Below are 17,890 nucleotides of genomic sequence, written 5' to 3'. Positions count from 1 at the left end.
GCATTCTTCTGGCTACCTGTAATATTAATATATTGTAAAGAAAACAATCATACTTCCTTTCTGTTTCTTGCTATTTGAGAGTACTTATTTGTATGAAAACACCAGCAGGAAAGATGGGAGAAATGAGGACTGACTAAAAAAGTGTCTTCTGTTTTATCAGTAATTAAAATTATTAATGTAGCAAGGGCAGTACTTGGACAACATTTAACAGCAAACTCTTTCATTGTCCAGTTAAAGACTCTCCTCTACAGGACAAAAAAAGAAGGAGAGATCTTTTATTTTCCTTGTAGCCTTGGTTTTTCAAAATATAAAGTACTAGAACTCAAAATTCCATAAATACACCAGTTCAGACAAAGAAAAGGAGAATATCCTACAGAGGCTGTATTTATACTGTAAATTTGCAATTAATCTCATATTAAAAAATGCTCATGGAGTATAGTCATCCTAGACTTTTGCCTCGGAGAAGTTTGGACATGGTGTTTTGTTCAGCACTTACATAAGCACTTTATAAGTGCTTTTTTTCAACACTTTATAAGAACATATAAAGCTGAATAGAAGTGACTTACGATGTTCATACTGGCTTTTACATACCACTAGTTTTTATTTCTAAATTCTCCCTCTATAGGTATTCTCTCACTGGTTGACCCCATTAATAGTTCCACTCTCTATATGCACAATATTGTTTCAAAACTAAAGCTGAATTTAGTTGCTTATCTGCAAGATAAGCTTATCTTTAAAGATGGATTTCTTTTACTTCTGAACTATTTCTGTCAAGCTACAAGAGAAAAATAAAAGTGATGATGAGTCGTAAGAACAGTTAACCAAAGGATTTGACAATATTTATGGTTATAATGCTTGCTGGAAAATCTAAGCAAGGGCAATGGAAGAATCAGAAATAAAAAAGGATGCCAGCCACCTGCTTGTGAAATTTGGCATGAAAATGTATACGCGAGTTATAAAATTTGGAGTAGCATATTTAAGACTGGAGTTTTGCCAGATGTTTTTCTCAGCTAAGCAAAATATGAAGCAATATTGATGTCTAGTAGGCTGAGACTGCAGATCTCAGAGCTCCCTTCTATTTTAATTTCCATGATAGAAATACCTTAGTTTACATGGATATATAAAAGGCGCCTCTAGTGATTAACATTTCCTTGAATATAGGTATTGATCTTCTTTCTGTACCTTTTACAAGAGAACTGTGGACTTATGCAGATTACTGAATTATAAGACTTAGGTAAGTAGGTATTACAGAAGTTGCAGTTAATTTTATTTTTATCATAGACCATAGAAGTGTCTTCACATAAGGAACATATCCATCCCCTTACTCTTAAGAAGTAAAGTTAAGAGCCATGGGGCTGGCGGGTAATCTTCAATGCATTCAAAAAAGATCAATAACCTACCACAGGATACTTCCCTGGACTGAGATATGACTCAATGGCTTTGTATTGAGCCAGACTGCAAAATAACCTGGCTGTTTTTCAGAATGGGGCACAACTGTGATCAAATGATCCTAAAGCTATTTAGAAACATCAAGAATGGGGCGAGGAGGGGTAAATGAAAAACTTCTGCATTGTATCAACATACAGTACTATACACAGCACCAAATATCAAACCATTAAAGCATTGTCTTGTTACCAGTAGTGCACTGCTTCATATCCAGCATGAAATGAACACTGTTCACATACAGACGCTGCTTTGTGCTAAGGGGTAACCAACATATTACAATTAATCAAAACTGCCTGTACATCCAGTTCAAAAGATGGAGATACTATTGAAATGAATCTGACACAGGATCACATTCTTTTATTGCTGGTAATTTCCATATTGTCCCTGTAAAAAAGAGAAATAAAAATGTTGGAAAATAATAGATCAGAAGTTTACAAACAGTGAGTTAGACAATTGCTTTTGGTCTATGAATTTTGAAAGACCCACTGAAGTATCACCAATATGCCTGCACCAAATTATCAGCTAGATTTATATGCGGAGCTAACAGCCAAATCTGCTTTTTCACAGCAGTGATTTAGACAATTTACCTGCTCATAGCCGTAAGGCCTCTGTTGCTGAGCGGATGGGCCTGTCTGAGAAGCTCTGTAACTTCCATATTGCTGCCCTTGTCCCTGTTGGTAGCTGGAATACTGTGAAGAGGCTCCTTGTGCAGGACCTGAGAAGACAGTGAAATCTGTTACTAAGGCTAGATTTGCTAGGGGGAGTTCTTATGGTTAACTTAATGTAAAACACGATGGTAACAAAGTAAGCTCTGCAAGTGTGAACTGTGCGTAAATTTTGCCTAGACCTCCCCTCTAGCCCTACACTAGGAAGCGTTAATACTACTAATGATCTAGTTGCACCAGTGTAAACTTCAGTTCAGGTTTTAAACTTTGCTTAGAAAATCTGATAAAGTGATTTGCCTCTCTGAAATCTGTATTGGCACAGCTCAATTATTACCTGTATGCAAGCTACACGGCCTTTATTCCAGTAACAATTGCATGTTTAACTTCCTATTTAATCTGTCTGTGCCACCATAAGCACTGCTGACCAGGAACCTAAGAAATCTCTTGCACATAGAGATACTTTTAAAAAACATGTAAATCAGACACACGACTGCACAGGGGTATTGATTTCCTTTTATTTGGGACTGTATATTCTGTGTATAGACTGCTATGTGCACTTACTTTTTAGCATTATTGGTGGATTTTTATGAAGGACAACCTTTAAAAAGAGGAGGCCAGATTTTAACATCATAAACTGACTTTTGGATTTAATTTCACAGAATATGTCTGGTTTGAGTAGTCCAAACTATCTACTGGCACTGCAGAGTCAGGTGTTAATAATTTAATTAACATTTTAGGCCTGTCAGTTCTATTTCATGAGATCTTGCATTTCTAAAATGGATTTGTTGTTTATATCAACATCAGTTTATCAAGTTTGGTTAACATTGCCCGTTCAAGATCAAGTACCATCACATTTGGGATATGCACCAGAAATCCCTTGCCTTGAAGCTAGTATTTAGATTATTCCAATCTCCCTGGCCCCTGTTTTTGTACTAAATAATCTGAAATGGTTTCTTTCTCCCAAAGGCTGAGGATAGATACAGGATGCCTCCAATCTGTCAGGAAACTCAAAGACAGCCATCAAACTCAGATTCTTTTGATGGCAGCGGGGAGATCTACCTGAGACCTGAAGGGTTCAAAAGCCCCACGCCAGTGTTAGCTGCATGTTCAAAGCACTTCCACTTCTTTCCTTTCGCCTCAGCCCCTCACCAAGGAATGAAATCCCTATGATGCTGCAAGAAGTCTAAGCGAGGGAGCAGTGACTCTCTGGACTGTTGATGTTATTTTTTCATGTCAGTTGCAGAACTATTAGATGTGTAGAAGGCCTGAGAGTCCAGGCAGTGACCTCCTGCCGACACTTACCAGGAGGTCAACATGAGGCAAAAGTGTATTTTCTAACTTTCTAACCTTCTTTCAAAAGAGAGGGGGATTCAGGATGCTGACATAACAGTATGGAATGCAGTGCTATACTAAAGTATGTTAGTGCCCAGAATCTCTTTACATGCCATGCTCTTTGGCTAGTTTTGGTATGTGGATGTCCAAGGTTAATCAAGGAAATAGTTTACAGCATATTTTAGCCTAGAAATGGAGGCATCAGGATGAAGTATTGCCAACACTTGACTGGTCAGTGACAGTTTTCTTACCATATCCTTGCTGTTGTCCTGGGTAACTTTGTTGATTTGGGTATTGCTGCTGGGAATATGTTTGCTGTTGTGCAGCTCCCTGTTGGTATCCTGCCTGTTGCTGGCTGTACTGAGAATTTCCTAAAGAGGGAAAAATTGAAATAGTTTTGTTATAGATGAGGCAGGTATTTCACTGTACATGTGGATCACGAGGAAAACAAAGGCGTAAGGAGCCTTGGTCTGCAACACATAGACAAGTACTCTTTTCAGAAGCAGATGATTGCATTTTGCCAGTCAGGATGTTTATTTCTTCAGTGATTTTTAGTTCTTTTGAACAGGAGAGAGTTTTTATTTATACACATCACTAAACAAACAAAGAAACAAGCAACCTGTTCTCCAAAGGATTTTTTTTTACCCCAGAATTGTTTCAGAAGAAAAAGAGTCACAAAGATAAGGGTGCCAGGGTAAACAGCCAGTTTCTCGAGAAGCCCTCCCACTGTATTTTCTTCTATATAATTATGTTTATTCATATATCCCAGGACGACCACTTATCTATTTGTTACTGGTATTTTTTTAAATAGCTATGATGGAATTCCATTTGCAGTATCCTGAAACAACAAAATGAATGGAGACTATACAGATGACATTGCTTTTCCTAAATGCCACCTCACTGTATCATAATTAAGTTAATAATTTAGAGTTCAGATAGCTTAATAGTATCACTGAATTTACTGACATACTACTGTTGAGAGTTTTTTAGTGGTAGAATTGCAAAGTCATAGTATTGGTGATTTTCAAAGGTTAGTTTCATTTATCCCATTGTTTTTCACAATTTGTAAGGTGAATTAAGTAAGATTAAAAAAAGTTGGTCCTGGAATTAACCAGTAGGCTTTCTTAGTTCAGAGAAATTTCCATTTATGGCTGCCATTTTTTTCCAGCTCTGAACCCCATTTCTAGCTGCAGCATGTTAGTTAACTTTTGTCAGCATAACCTTTTACTTTAATACAGCCATTTTTATTTGCATTACATAAAATATTTGTTAAAGAGTTTTTTCAGAGTGGAGGGTACTGATAGCCTGGAAGTCTTTTCTCATACTGCAAAAAAAGTTCAATATCCATAGCTACAACTCCACCTGGCTCAGCTACGACCGAGGATCATTTTTCTAATGAATATGAGGCTATGCACAAGTTGTTAGCGATCCCACGAGGCTGCAGGGCATGACTGCCTCACAATACAGTTACTGACATGATACCGTGTACACAGTGTGATACAGTCTCGGTATAAGAAACGCTATACATAGCTAAATTCTATTTCCTGGATACTCCTCAAGTAGTGTCTAAGTAGCAGTTAGTGATGCAGAAATTGCAAGGCATATTTTACATTTTCATAAGCATTTCATTAGTATTTTAGGGGATTGGAGCTTTGGTTTACAAAGATTGCCAATATATTTTCCTACCTCCTTCATAATAGTGTTGTGTAGAGTCGTCAAATGACCTGTCATAGCTCTGCTCAGTATAGGATGACTGCTGATAGGCATAATCACCATGTCCTACAAGGAATTGCAAAGATTTATCAGATACATTGTTAATATAACTAGAGATATATTGTTGAATACATATATTATGAAGCTGCTTATGCACAGAGATGAGGCTAAGAGGAAATACAGACCCCTTAGGTAGGAGGTTGAATACATGGCAAGTCACACCTATGGATAAACCTCTTGCATTCACCAACCCAAGCTTGGCTTTGTGCTCTTTTTGAAGCAGTCTGGATAGCAGGATGCACTGATGTGTATGTTTGTGTACCAGGCTCCCATGCCCTTGGATTAGAATTTTCTAGCATTTAAAATGGAATTTGGAATTGGCAAAACCCAAAAATGGGGTTTGCCATGTCCTTGGATGTGGCAGTCATGGTGGTCTACACTTTATCAGTATTACAGTGACTACAGCTCAGAAGAATTACCATCTGGATAGTATTGCTGATTCATAGGTTCTGATGAGCCTTGTCCATGACTGTACTGTTCACTGTAATATTCTTCCTGACCCATGTACTGCTGTGAGGAACCTGCAAGGCAAAGACAAGAGACAGCAAACTGAGCCCGTGGACTCCTAAGAGATGTTTCTTTCTTATCTCTTTTTTTTTTTTAAGAAAACATTCTTTACAACTGGATAAGTAAAAAAGCTATGTATGTTGAGAGCCGTTTCAAAGATGTTTTGCTCACTAGAAAAAGGAAATAAATTTGTATTCTCAGAAAAAGCTGGCTGAAATTGAAATTACGCAACAGTCAGTAGCGTGTCCTAAAACCAATCACTTCTGTGGCAATACCCAAAGTAATGACTACATTTCATCTACTAATTTGAGTTATTAGAAAGCACTGGAATGTATTCCATGCTCAAGAATACAGTCAGAATTAAATATATTTTAATTAACGTATCAATTTATTTCTTAGCAAAATTCAGTTTATGCTAGAATCTGTCTAGCAGCTTTATTACCTTTTGGAACTTTTTCCAAAGAGGTCATGGAGCATGCTAGTTATCCTCTGGTTTTTCCTTTCCATGGCCTAATTTATTGTACTAATTGCTGGCAAACTATGTCTTCTTTGCAGAACTGTGTTCCTTGTTAACTGTGCCATGTTACGGCTGATCCAATACCATTTGAAAGAACTGAAAAGATTCCCTTTGGCTTGAGTGAGCTGTGTATCAAATAGTTCATCTTTTCTTAAGAGATATATGATCCCTTTTAGACAGAATTCTTTTTCTAAACACATGAAATAACTAAATAGATAAATCTTGAAAACAGATTAAAGTTCATCTGATTGTCATGATACTTCCACCATTCAAGATTTCCTGTGTTCCCAGATGGGATTCCCTGTTCGTAAATGTGACTTGGAAATTCTGTTGACTTACCTACCCCGCAGCATGGACTGCATATCTAATAATAATTACATCAATAATCTAATAACAGATTTTACCTTGCTGTGACGCTCTGTAAGGGCCCATTGGTCGCTGACCCATCATGCTGTTGCCTTGGTTGCTCTGACTCATCATGGCAATGGAGGACTGCCCCTGATAATGCTGGCTCCCTCCTTGCGCTGAGTTGTAATGTGACGTTGCTGCTTGCTGGTGCATCATGGAGACTACAATGTACATGGAAAATACTGTTTTCTAGAAGGATGTGACAGTTCTCTCCCTATTCTCTTTGGAAGCAAGTTAAAACCTTCAACTAACATGCATCCTGATAATTCTGTGAATTTTCCACAGGGGGAGATGTTTTCCTACTGCATGTATTTAACTCTTCTGCACTCTAATCCAGAAAGGATGTTATTACATGGTCAGTTCTTGCCATTTGCTTCAGTCAGATACTTAAAAATATATCTAGCCTTGATTATTACTACTTTATCATTATTACAGTAAGATTAAAGAAAGAAATAAGAACTGATGCTTGTTCCTCTCTACCCCCTGACTAATTCATTGCTGCATTTCTTTCCTAATCAACTCTTTCTTCTACTTCCATCTTATATACCTGCTGATTATACAGTATAAATAAACTGACAATCTAGGATTTATTTGATCCCTAAATTTCGTATCGTCGGAAAGAATTCTTAAGCATTGGACGTCCCATTCAATACTCCATAGCAAACATTTTTTACAAATTAAGAGATTAATTCCGAGTTGTCTGCTAAACTCTCTATGCCCTGCAAGCAGTGTGAAGTATCAATAAAATAACAAAAATGGGGTAGTAACATACAAACAGCAAATGTGTAATACCCTTTGGCAGGCTCTTTCAGCTAGGATAAAGGTGCTTCTCAGATCCCTCCCACGGTTGTGGGATTTGCTGCCAGGGGCTATCAGATAGTGCTGCTGTACTTTTAGCTAACCCTCTTTTCCACAACTCATTGCTAACCATAGCAAGCAGGTGTAAGTTAAAGCAAGTCTGAAACTGTTCTGACTTACACTGGTGCCTGACACCTTGAAATTCAGAGATGTCTTAAAGCTGTCTTTTCCTCTTGTATGTTTGTCGCTGTCTACAGAAAATGTTTACAGAACAAATTCATGTGTGGTAAACCTCTGAGGTCACTGAAAAGTCAAGTTGGCCCAGAAGGAGGAAGAGGGAGTTTACCTGGATTAGACTGCATGTTGATGTTTGTTCGAGAGACATAATTGCCTATTGACCCCTGGCCTTGCATTGGCACATTCTGAGATGCAGGCACTGTATGGCTATAACCAGGCCCAGTTCCATGACTGCTGACAGTCATACTCAGAGAGGTCGTGGGCATAGTGTTCTGGCCTGACTGCTGCATAGACACGTGATTAGGACCTAGAAAAATTAAAGAGAGCAACAAGAAAATCTGTGCTATTATTGGCAACGTACAGTGAGCATTAAAGCCCTCACGGCCTTTCTAAAATACCTTATGATAAGGCAAAACAAACAAACAAAAATCCTCATTATTAAAATTCCCTGTTATCTACAAACAAATTAAAACTGCCTGCTACACAGTTAGAGTGATCCTCCTCTTCCTGGCAGCCAAATCCAGGCTGTACAGAATTGCAGACAGGAAGAACAAAACCAGCAGCAATGCCCTACAAGCAGTTCCTCACAGGCAGCAGGCAGCAGAATTAACGAATGCCAGCAATTTCAGATACTTCAGAAAATATACAGACTCTGGAAACATCCCAGCCTTCTGAGATTTGTGCTTTCCTTCCTCCTGTCCTGCTGTTGACTACTCTTCTCCCTTCACGCAGATGGTGACAATGGGAAGGCACAGGAGTGGCTGAGAAACACTTTGCACATTGCTGCATCCATTTGGTTCCTCTATAACTAACTAACTTCTTAGCTGGGGCTTAGGAAGTACTGTGGGACCCTCTCCTCAGGACAAGCCTGTCTCTCCCTGTCCTGAAGTTTGTCTAAAAGTACCTCAAGGCTTTCGGAAGATAAATTTTCCAAGTCACCATCATAATCCCTTTTGTTATGGTACTCCCTTTCCAACATCACTGCATGTAAGCATCAGACTGCTCCAATTATATCCTGCATTTGAGAGTATCATCCTGCTTACCTGGCAGTATGCTTATTCTTTTAAATTCTATTACTGTTGGGTAATTAAAATTGGGGAGAATTTGGTCCTTATTTTTTGTTGTTTGTTGCTGTAAATATTTTATGAATGAGTTTTGGGAAGTTGTTTTCATTGTGTATTGTTATGATCTAAATTGTGATAGTGTGTATTGTTGTCTATCTAAATTCAGCTGTATTGTTGTCAATCTAAATTAATTTAGGTAGAACGGAAGACATGCAGAATCCCTAGAAGAGACAGAATTATGTTGTAATGTTTAGATAACAATATTTTAATTCACGGTTATTACCTACAGCCTCTGAAAAATGTGTCTAATTCTCTTAGTACAAACCTCATTAATTACTCTTAATGGTATTTATAGACATCAAAATGAGAAAAGATGCTGTAGATTATTATATTTTCCTCTGATTGAGGGATGCAAGCAGCATTTTCAACAAGAGATAAAGAGAGCCAGCTCTACTGAAATCAGTCGAGCCAGCTCAATATACTGCTACAGAGACCTAGCCCTGTGTTTTGCTCCAGTTTTTTTTATGTTTTGTAAAGCTGATACTTCTACTTGTGCAACACAAGACCACATGGTGTTTGAATGGAGCTAGCAGTTGCTTTGAGTGAGAGATGGAGTGAAGCCAGTGTTGGTAAACCTTACCCTATTTGCATGGGAAAAGTTAGAGAATCTTGGCCTTCTTTAAAGCAAAAAAAAAAAAAAAAAAAGGTTTGGCTAATTTGTGATTGTAAGGGAAAATATGAAAGCATGACCAAAAGTGTTTAAATAAAACCACTAAAACAATAAGATAAATACAAAGCATTGAACCTTTTTCATACTTTCATGAATCTAAGGCAGTTGGGTTTTTCTTTGAAAGGCCTCATTCATGATTTCTGAACAGTTAGAATTCTCAGTTGGGCCCAATTCTGTCCAGAGGCAGCTGAGTTTCACTGGTTGGTTTATTGAATCTAATGGGTTTGCCTGCAGGGCTGCGGCATGAAGAATCTCTGACTTGTGGATGGTGGATTACTTGAAATCTCGGTGGACTGTTTTTTAGCTTGTCCCCACCAACAGAATTATCATTACAATTGACCTAGCTGCCACTACACAGACTTACCATGTATGTAGGGAATTACCTAGTTACTGTCCTGCAGAGGTGATTCCTGTAAAGTCCTGATTGAGGACAATAAAGAATAAAATGTAGTAGCTGCTATGGCTTCTTCCCTTTTCTTCCCTCTCTTACAATGCTGTACCTGTACATTACAGACTTTCATCTCTATTGCCATTAGATGAGAAATTTTCACAAGTACTAGAGCCCATATATTTGAATTGTTTGTGCATATTTATTCCTAATTTCCAAAAAAAGCTGTCCAACCATTGTTGACCGATGTGAAATAGTTTCTCAGTCTCAAAGTCTACCTACACCTCAAGAATGCTGTGTCATACAGCACCACTGTGCTAACTTGATTCTAGCTGGCAGAGACAGCAGCAGTAGAGGCTGGCAACCAAGGGGAGTGTCACACCTTCATTTTGGAGTGTAGCTATGTCTTCAGTCTGGTTCCCAGTGGACTCATATATTCCTGACTACCCAGGTGACAGAGTCTCAATGACTGGGCAGAGAGTGAACTACCCTGAGACCCCCACAACTCAGGCTGGATTTTAGTACTGGGTTGGGGCAACATGAGGTAAACTTGCAACATGAGGTAAACTGCCCGGGCTGCTTCTGTTCTGCGGATGACTCAAGACTTTAGGACTGCCAGTCTGGTTCTTTCAATCAGCACTAAATTACTATAAAGAACTGGAGGGGGGGGGGGGGGGCAAATAAGAAAGAACAGCAACAATAACACTGAAAATGTAGATTCTTCATAACACCCAACAATGTTTTGACTGACTTTTATAATACTTATACTAGGTAATAAATCTTTTAAAAAGAAGGCCCAGATAAATTTAGTAAGTTCACTTTACTAGCTGTAACTGGTTAAAGTAGGTACCTCATCCATTAGTTTAAAAGGTACGATCAGCTTGACCACAAATGGATTTTTAAAAAGTTAGAAGTAATTCCATGGCTTGCATCTGCTCTTGAGTCCCCCTGCCAAGGCCTGTGATTTTACAATCAGATATTTCTATTTATAGAAACTGTTTTTTCTCTCTGTCACTCTGGGAAAGACCCACAGAAACAAGAACTGACTAAATAACTGTGAACTACAAAATAAATAAACAGATTATTCATACTATAAAATGCAGAGTAAAAAAACATTTTTTTTGTCTTTCAATTAGTTTCTTTTAGTTGCACGAACAAAACCAAACAGACAAAGTATATTATCTTATTCATATGAAATGTCTGTGCAACTCTTTGGCTATGTAGTACAATCTCTGCAAGCTTCTGTAGAGGACAAAGACTGAGGCAACACCAAATCATTTTTAAGAAGGCATGTATCCTGGAAGGTCTTTGCAATCTAAAGGCTTGCCTGTGTGGTTAGCCATGCAAGCAATTCCATTTTACCCTGGCCAACCCCACCACTTTCAAGAGAAAAATACCACAATATATAAAAAAACTTGGATGCATCTTTACTTAGTGATTTTCATTATGCATTTTTTAAAAAATGTTTTTAATTTCCCCTATAGAAATACTAAGCAGACTGGAGTCCTTGCAGAAGCCAACATCATTACTGACTGTAGCCATTTTGTGATGATTTCAGCATGTGCCTGAAATCCCCATATGCCTGAAAGGTGAGTTAGGAGAGGTCTTTTACAGCTCTGTAAGTATATTCTGCATTAATGATTTTGTTGCCAAGCAACAGCAAAGCAGCACAAAGGGGACCGAAGCTCACCATTGCTAATCTGACTCTGCATGAGGGAGGAAGGAGGAAGGCCCGTCCCAATTGCATCGCTGAGATTGCTCTGTGAATGGAGAGATTGGTTGGATGCACTCTGAGTCATTCCTCCTGGGCCCAAGTTTATGTTTTGCGTTGGTGGCTGCAAATAACAAGGAGGAGAAGCAAATTTTTGGTTAGGTTTTTAATTAGAAAAATAATACTCCCCAAATTAGCCTGACTATGACTAAAAACTGCCTCAATTAAATACGTGCTTCCTTCACTTTTTGGGCTTGGTTGCGTAAACCTTTCTTCGTTTGACTACTATGTGTGAATGACACTCAGCATGATACAGAGAAGCCGGCACGCAGCACAGTGAAGATCTTGAAACTGTGCTTATAATAGAGTCTGGCTTCTGTGCCCATTCTTCCACAGTTACATGAATTTCATTTTGTGCTGGTCAGAACATAACTGCTGAGGGGATATGCATTAGCGAAGACCACACAGAAATGTGTTGACAAATTGACCTTTGTCCAGGATAAAGCTATGCTGTATTTTGTGTTATGTGTGATACCTCCAAAATCAATCCATTTAGCAAGAATAACACAATGTTTAAAGACAAACCAACGTCCAAATGCTGAATTACATTTTTGATGTAAAATAATGGCATTTTTTTTCCTGAGTAAAGAATGCAGTAAGAATAGGTAAAGAATAATGAATCTGGAACAAATGGAGGCTGTTCAGATCTGTACCACAGCACCATTTATAGTATATAGAAGTTGAGCTAGGGAGACAGAGATTAACACAAATGTCCCAAAGAATGTGTTTTAAACACAGTAAAAGTAACTTTAGATTTGTTTAGTGGTCTACTTGACCACCTCAAAACTTTTAGCTGGAAAAATACTAAAAAATGGTTTATTGACAGTGATCAGTAACAGAATCAAAGAACATTTCCCTCTGGCACAGTAACTGTATCTGATGGTAGCAGTGGTACTTACAGCAGGAAGCAAGGACTGCATATTCTGGTTCGAATCTGCTATTGTTGCCAAGTAAACCAGGTTTCTGTGCAAGATTTGTTGGTATCTACAGAATAAGGAGTAAAGCTTTTTTGGAAAGGGTTAACACAGAAAATTCCAAACCTCTCTTTTTTCTTTTTTTTTCCTATTTACAGGTGATTAGTTAAATTACATTAGCCCACTTTTCATCTGTCATAATAAATAGCAATAATAATGACCTATATCTGTGCTGTCACGCTCTTCATCAAGGATCAGTGTGTTCAACACCTCTTTTACAAATGGTTAAACTTGGGGGAAGGGAGAGGTAAAATACACTGGCCTTTGAAAGCACTTTGAGTGAACTGTGAAGCTGGGACCTCAGTCTTTGAGTACTGACACCCAGACAGCTGCTCTAACAATTAGCCACTTTTTTCTTCCTCTGTTTAACAAGGGTCCTAGTAGTAATGAAATTTCAGAACTCCAAAACCCAAAACCTGTTTCCCTGCCAGCAAGCTGAGAACAACAAGATTCTTTTCAAGAGTGCTTTAACTGGAGTGTTTACTCAAGTAAGCCCCACCAGAACCATTTATGCTTCTTCACAGTTCTTGATGAACTGGAGGAGCTCAGAAAAAGGGGCATCCAAAAGCAAACCAACAGCTGTGCCACTCAGCAAAGTGAAGAGTCAAACTTTTGGAAACAGGGAGGGTTCCAAGAGGGCAAGAGAAAATGCTTTTTTAGCATGGATTTTCTTCTGATAAGGGGAAAATGGCTGGAAAGTGGGAAGAGTGGCAAAAATGAAGCCAGAATGGTGACATAACTTCTTTAGCAAAGGTATCTTTTTTAGACATTTTCTTTGAACGTACCGCTTTCTGGGTTTGGCCCCATAACTTGACCTTTCATGGAGCAGATTGGCTGTTCTTCCTGACTGAGATTTAACACCTGAAGTTTATAAAAGCATTTTGCTTTCAAGATTAGGAATAGTAAGCAGTGATACAAACTGGTATGTCTACATGCATATTGTTTTAGCCATAGATAACCACGTGGCTGATCCTGACCATTTAAGTACTTTCTGATGAAAAGGTGTTACTAACTTTGTACCTGATTCTACTTGTATTTAATGAATCTGCATAGAGCAAGTGGTCCAATAACCATAATTGTTTATAATTATTTTAATAAATGATCTGTTAAAAATACTGTAAGTACTAAATACTCAAATACTTCAGAAAAAAACTCTGTTCCAAGAACAATATACATTTCTTAATACAAGAGAATCTAAAAAAATTGTCCAACTGTTTTCTCAGTGATGAGTGAACAGAACGGTTCATAGTACTGTTCTTGAGAAAAAGTACACCAAAAATTTCTAACATACTCCAAAACTCATAATACTCACTGAGTACATTCTGCAGTTTTCCCCTTGCTCTGATAATCCATAATACATTGTATTAGATGGTGATTTTCATCTAGCATCTGCATAAAAGAAATATGATCAAAACATGTTACTACGAGAACCATATTAAAGTCCTGTGGTTTTGTGATACTCCACATTCACCCATCTTGGCAGTGGATGGTGTTTTGTGCAGTTTTGTTGCCATGGGATATTACAAAGTACCTACACGTGACTTTATTGAGCCACAGGATTGTGCTTTTCAAATCACTCATTTATGAATGGTTATCTTTAAAGGAGTTAGTTGAAATACCCGACATGAAAGAATTAATGGACTTACCTTTTTTGCTCCTTAAATGGCAGATATTTGTGCTGAAGAAGGAAAGCGCTTTCACTATGAAATACCTCTGCCTCATTCTAAAATATCACCCAACCTTTTCCAAAACTTCAGATTTTACTAACATGCCTACTTTCAAATAAGAAACATACTTTCAAACAATTTAAACCTACTAGTTTTCCTGCACAAGACTAGCATGTGCAGACTACTGAACTTGATGAAGTATAAAATTTGCATTACTGGATCTACTGAAACCACATTTAAGAGAAATACAACCCAATATGTCCTTTGGGGTAGTTCAGTTCTAATACAGGGAGGACTTAAAATGAAAACACAGACTAATTATATACTTGTTAATTTATGTGTATCAGTGGCTGCTAGCTTAGCTTCATTCAGTAAATTCTGACTGACTTGTACCAAGAAAATCGGGGCTGCTGGACAAAATGACAACTGACCTTTATTTAATTAATAATTTAATGAATTTATAATACAATTAAAAGCTTAAAATATCCTTTGATATGTTTTAAAATTTCAAATATAATAGTTTGTCTCTTTCCCCCAGCTTTCTTGTGAATGCTGCAAGCTTTCTTCAGGTGAATGAATGGAAAAATAACAACAGTATTTACAAATTTAGATTCACCACTGGCAAAAACTCACTCCAAAACGCAGTTTGTAGGTACCGCTGCTATTAAATGCTTGCAAGACTGGGCCTTTGAACCACTGTGTTATCAGGACAGAAGAACTCTTGAGGAGAGAATAACATGTTTTCACGCGAGTTAAATGTGAATTAATCCATGTAGGTATGTGTCCTGATCAGAACAAATTCCTGACCCATTCAGATGCAAAGATGAGGCTACATTATAGGAAGATGAGCAGAAGAGTCTTTCTGATGCGCTTGCAGTCTAGCTAGTCACTCCCTTAGAGAACTCAGCGTGTCCTGCTTCTTGCTTGTGATTTGCAAGTTGGTCTTAACTTTGCTGGACACCCTTGTCCATCACAAGCTCTGACTGCTGGAACTTGCAGTGATCCCCTGTGGCTGAAGTCAGCGAGGGTCTGAGGAACAGAGGCGTCGCTGTGGCCTGCCTCGGCGGGTCGGCAGGCTGCTCTCTCGAATGCTGACAGGGAACGTCAGAACTGTGTCAGTCAAGAATCCATGTTCCTCCTGCATGCGTGCCGATGCTCACATGGCGACCCGGGCGCAGCATATAATTTTAAGAGAAAATACTCCTGCCTGATTCACAGTGCAGCAATTTGTTTCGTGCTCTGTACTCACTGTTGCACAGAATTTTCACCTGTGTCAGTGGAAATTCTGTATATAGAATTAGCAAAGAATATAAACTCGTCCTTTTCAGTTTCCACAACAGGTATCACTGACGATATTTTCACATTCAGTTAAGATACATATTCAACAGCAAGAGTCCAAGCAATATTACAGGTATCTTCCTCAGAAAAGGGCTATGTTTCTACAATTAGCTGAAGAACATTTTGTTTACTGAACAAGGAATCGGGAATAGCTCTTTTCCTAACTTACTAGGAAAAAAGAACTGAGTTCTGATCTCCATTATGCAGAAGAAACTGAAGTTTACTGCCCTGCAAATGCTGTCTGATGAACTAGTTTAAAGCACCATGATCACAGCTCTATTGCCAAAAGCTCTAACTTCCTCCATGCGAAATCTGTTTTAGGAATAGTTGGTACTGGAGTAATAAAAGCTTTGAAAGACTATCAAAATTGAGTTAATAAATAAAAATGAGCAGCTTATGTATTACGAATGCAGCTTATGTATTACGAATGCTTATCTTCTTTTTCAATGAAGTTGGTGTCTGTTCTAAAAAGCTTACTTTAATGAGGATTTTTGGAGTTCCTGGCCAAGCACCTGCTCCTTCTCTCACTGCCCGTTTCCATACTTGACTATAAAGCCCATCCAGTTTCTGCGCCTGCAAGTCTCTTCCTCAGCGTCACCACCTGTCAGAAGGAAAATCACTGCCGACAGCCCAACCCCGATGAACAGTCCTGAAGTAACATGCCAGCAAACGTACCTCAGATGGGAAATGTTTTTACGTGTTATTTGTAAAGAAATAACATTTTGAAGCTTCCGTGAAGTTTACCAGCACGCAAAAAGGCAAGGGCTTGAAAATCAAACTGAAGATACTTCGGCTGCCCTTTGTGGATACAGTCACGGTTTTAAGTACAAACTATCTGAATTACGAAATTCTGTCCTCACCCCAACCAATCTGGAGGTTAGAGAAAAACTCATCCACCGAGTCTGAAATACTTCAGTCTTTAAAATTAACCGGTTCACAATACCACATGTGCTGCAAGAGCTCCACGAAATGGGATTAGTTTCCAAATTGCCTCCTGAGATTCAAGTCATCTCTTCAGTCTCCCTTGTGGCAATGTGTCCTGCCTTGATCTCTGTTCTGTCACAGTCTTCCACTGAGGTTTTTTCCCATAGAAATCATAAAACCAGCACCAGATAACGGTTTGGCTGCAAAACCCACTGGTGATCGGTTAAATTGCTGTATTAGCAACGGCACTTCTTCACTGGTCACTACTTACGAGTGGACCACGTAGAACATAACACTGCTCACTTCCACCGCCACCACACGCCTCCGCATGAACAGAGCACCTCTGCGGTGGGGAAGACGCAAAAAATACGGTAGAAGTACAAATGACAAATAGCGGTCAAAGTGAAAACATGCATGTTCTTTATTGACATTTCCAGCCTCTTCCTTACTGATCGTTACCTTCTGCAGGAGGAAGGGGTGTCGGGCGCGCGTGTGTGTGCACAGTCCCTGCTGCCAATCCTGCGAAATGGGAAACAATAACTTCCCAACTAGGAAGCCTCTGCTTTGGCCTCCGCACGAGACCCACCTGGAGATCTCCTCCCCAGAGAAAATCTTTCAAAACCTTTGTTTGTCATTGAACATCAATAAACGCATCACAAATAATGATAATCGTATATGAAAAATACCAGTGCTTGGTGCTCCCTCTATCTTCTGAGAGGTTAAAATTCTGCATCCAAATACAAAAGAAAACCCTTGCAAATTCAGTATGTTATTTTTATTCATTTTTGAGGTTGGATTTTGGGGGGGGGGACGGGGGGGCAGAAGCTGACACACCATCAGAAATCAATCACGTATTTGCAGATTTTACTGCAATTTCCCACTGTATCACTGGCAGCTTTTTTCCCCGTTGCGAGCGGCAGAGATAACGTGCCGTCCCGATTTTATTCCCCGCGTCCTCCTCTCCCTCTCCTTGCAGTGATCTGAACACCTTTGCTTTGTTCCACCTCCTCCTCCTCCTCCTTCCCCCACCTCTCTCTCCAGCTGTCCGTCTCCGCAAGCCCTCGCAAATTCACTACTTCTCCTGATCGCCCTAGAAATAAGCCTCCTTCCTCGGCTACAGGAGCATGGTCGGAATAAATGTCTAAAATTGTCTGTAGAAAAGCATGCTTTTTTACCTTCTGGATAGTTTGCTGGGTGACCTCCCCTTTGCCTCTTGGGCGAGCAGAAGCAAAGGCAACCGACATGGTGGGGTTTTTTTATGTGCCTATAATATATCGGTTCCGGGCTCTAATAATATTGTTATTATCTGGCCGCTATTGCCGTGCAAAGATTCTCCGCAGTGCATGGGGAG

At 39.0% G+C, this 17,890-nt stretch overlaps 1 protein-coding gene across 1 annotated transcript; it reads right to left on the bottom strand.

The window, feature by feature from the left end:
- Positions 1-1,964: 1,964 nt before the first annotated feature.
- On the bottom strand, positions 1,965-17,850 carry SS18L1 (SS18L1 subunit of BAF chromatin remodeling complex). Its single transcript, XM_075042230.1, has 10 exons — positions 17,715-17,850; positions 13,923-13,999; positions 12,536-12,620; positions 11,556-11,700; positions 7,793-7,990; positions 6,645-6,809; positions 5,636-5,737; positions 5,130-5,222; positions 3,695-3,814; positions 1,965-2,161 (listed from the first exon to the last, which is right to left on the bottom strand). The coding sequence occupies exons 1-10, from the start codon at positions 17,781-17,783 to the stop codon at positions 1,965-1,967; spliced, it is 1,251 nt and encodes a 416-aa protein (XP_074898331.1). The 5' UTR covers positions 17,784-17,850.
- Between the last annotated feature and the right edge of the window lie 40 nt (positions 17,851-17,890).

Source organism: Buteo buteo, chromosome 2 (assembly GCF_964188355.1).
Source record: "Buteo buteo chromosome 2, bButBut1.hap1.1, whole genome shotgun sequence".
In the NCBI taxonomy this organism is placed as follows: Eukaryota; Metazoa; Chordata; class Aves; order Accipitriformes; family Accipitridae; genus Buteo; species Buteo buteo.
This window is presented reverse-complemented; position numbering and strand designations above follow the sequence as displayed.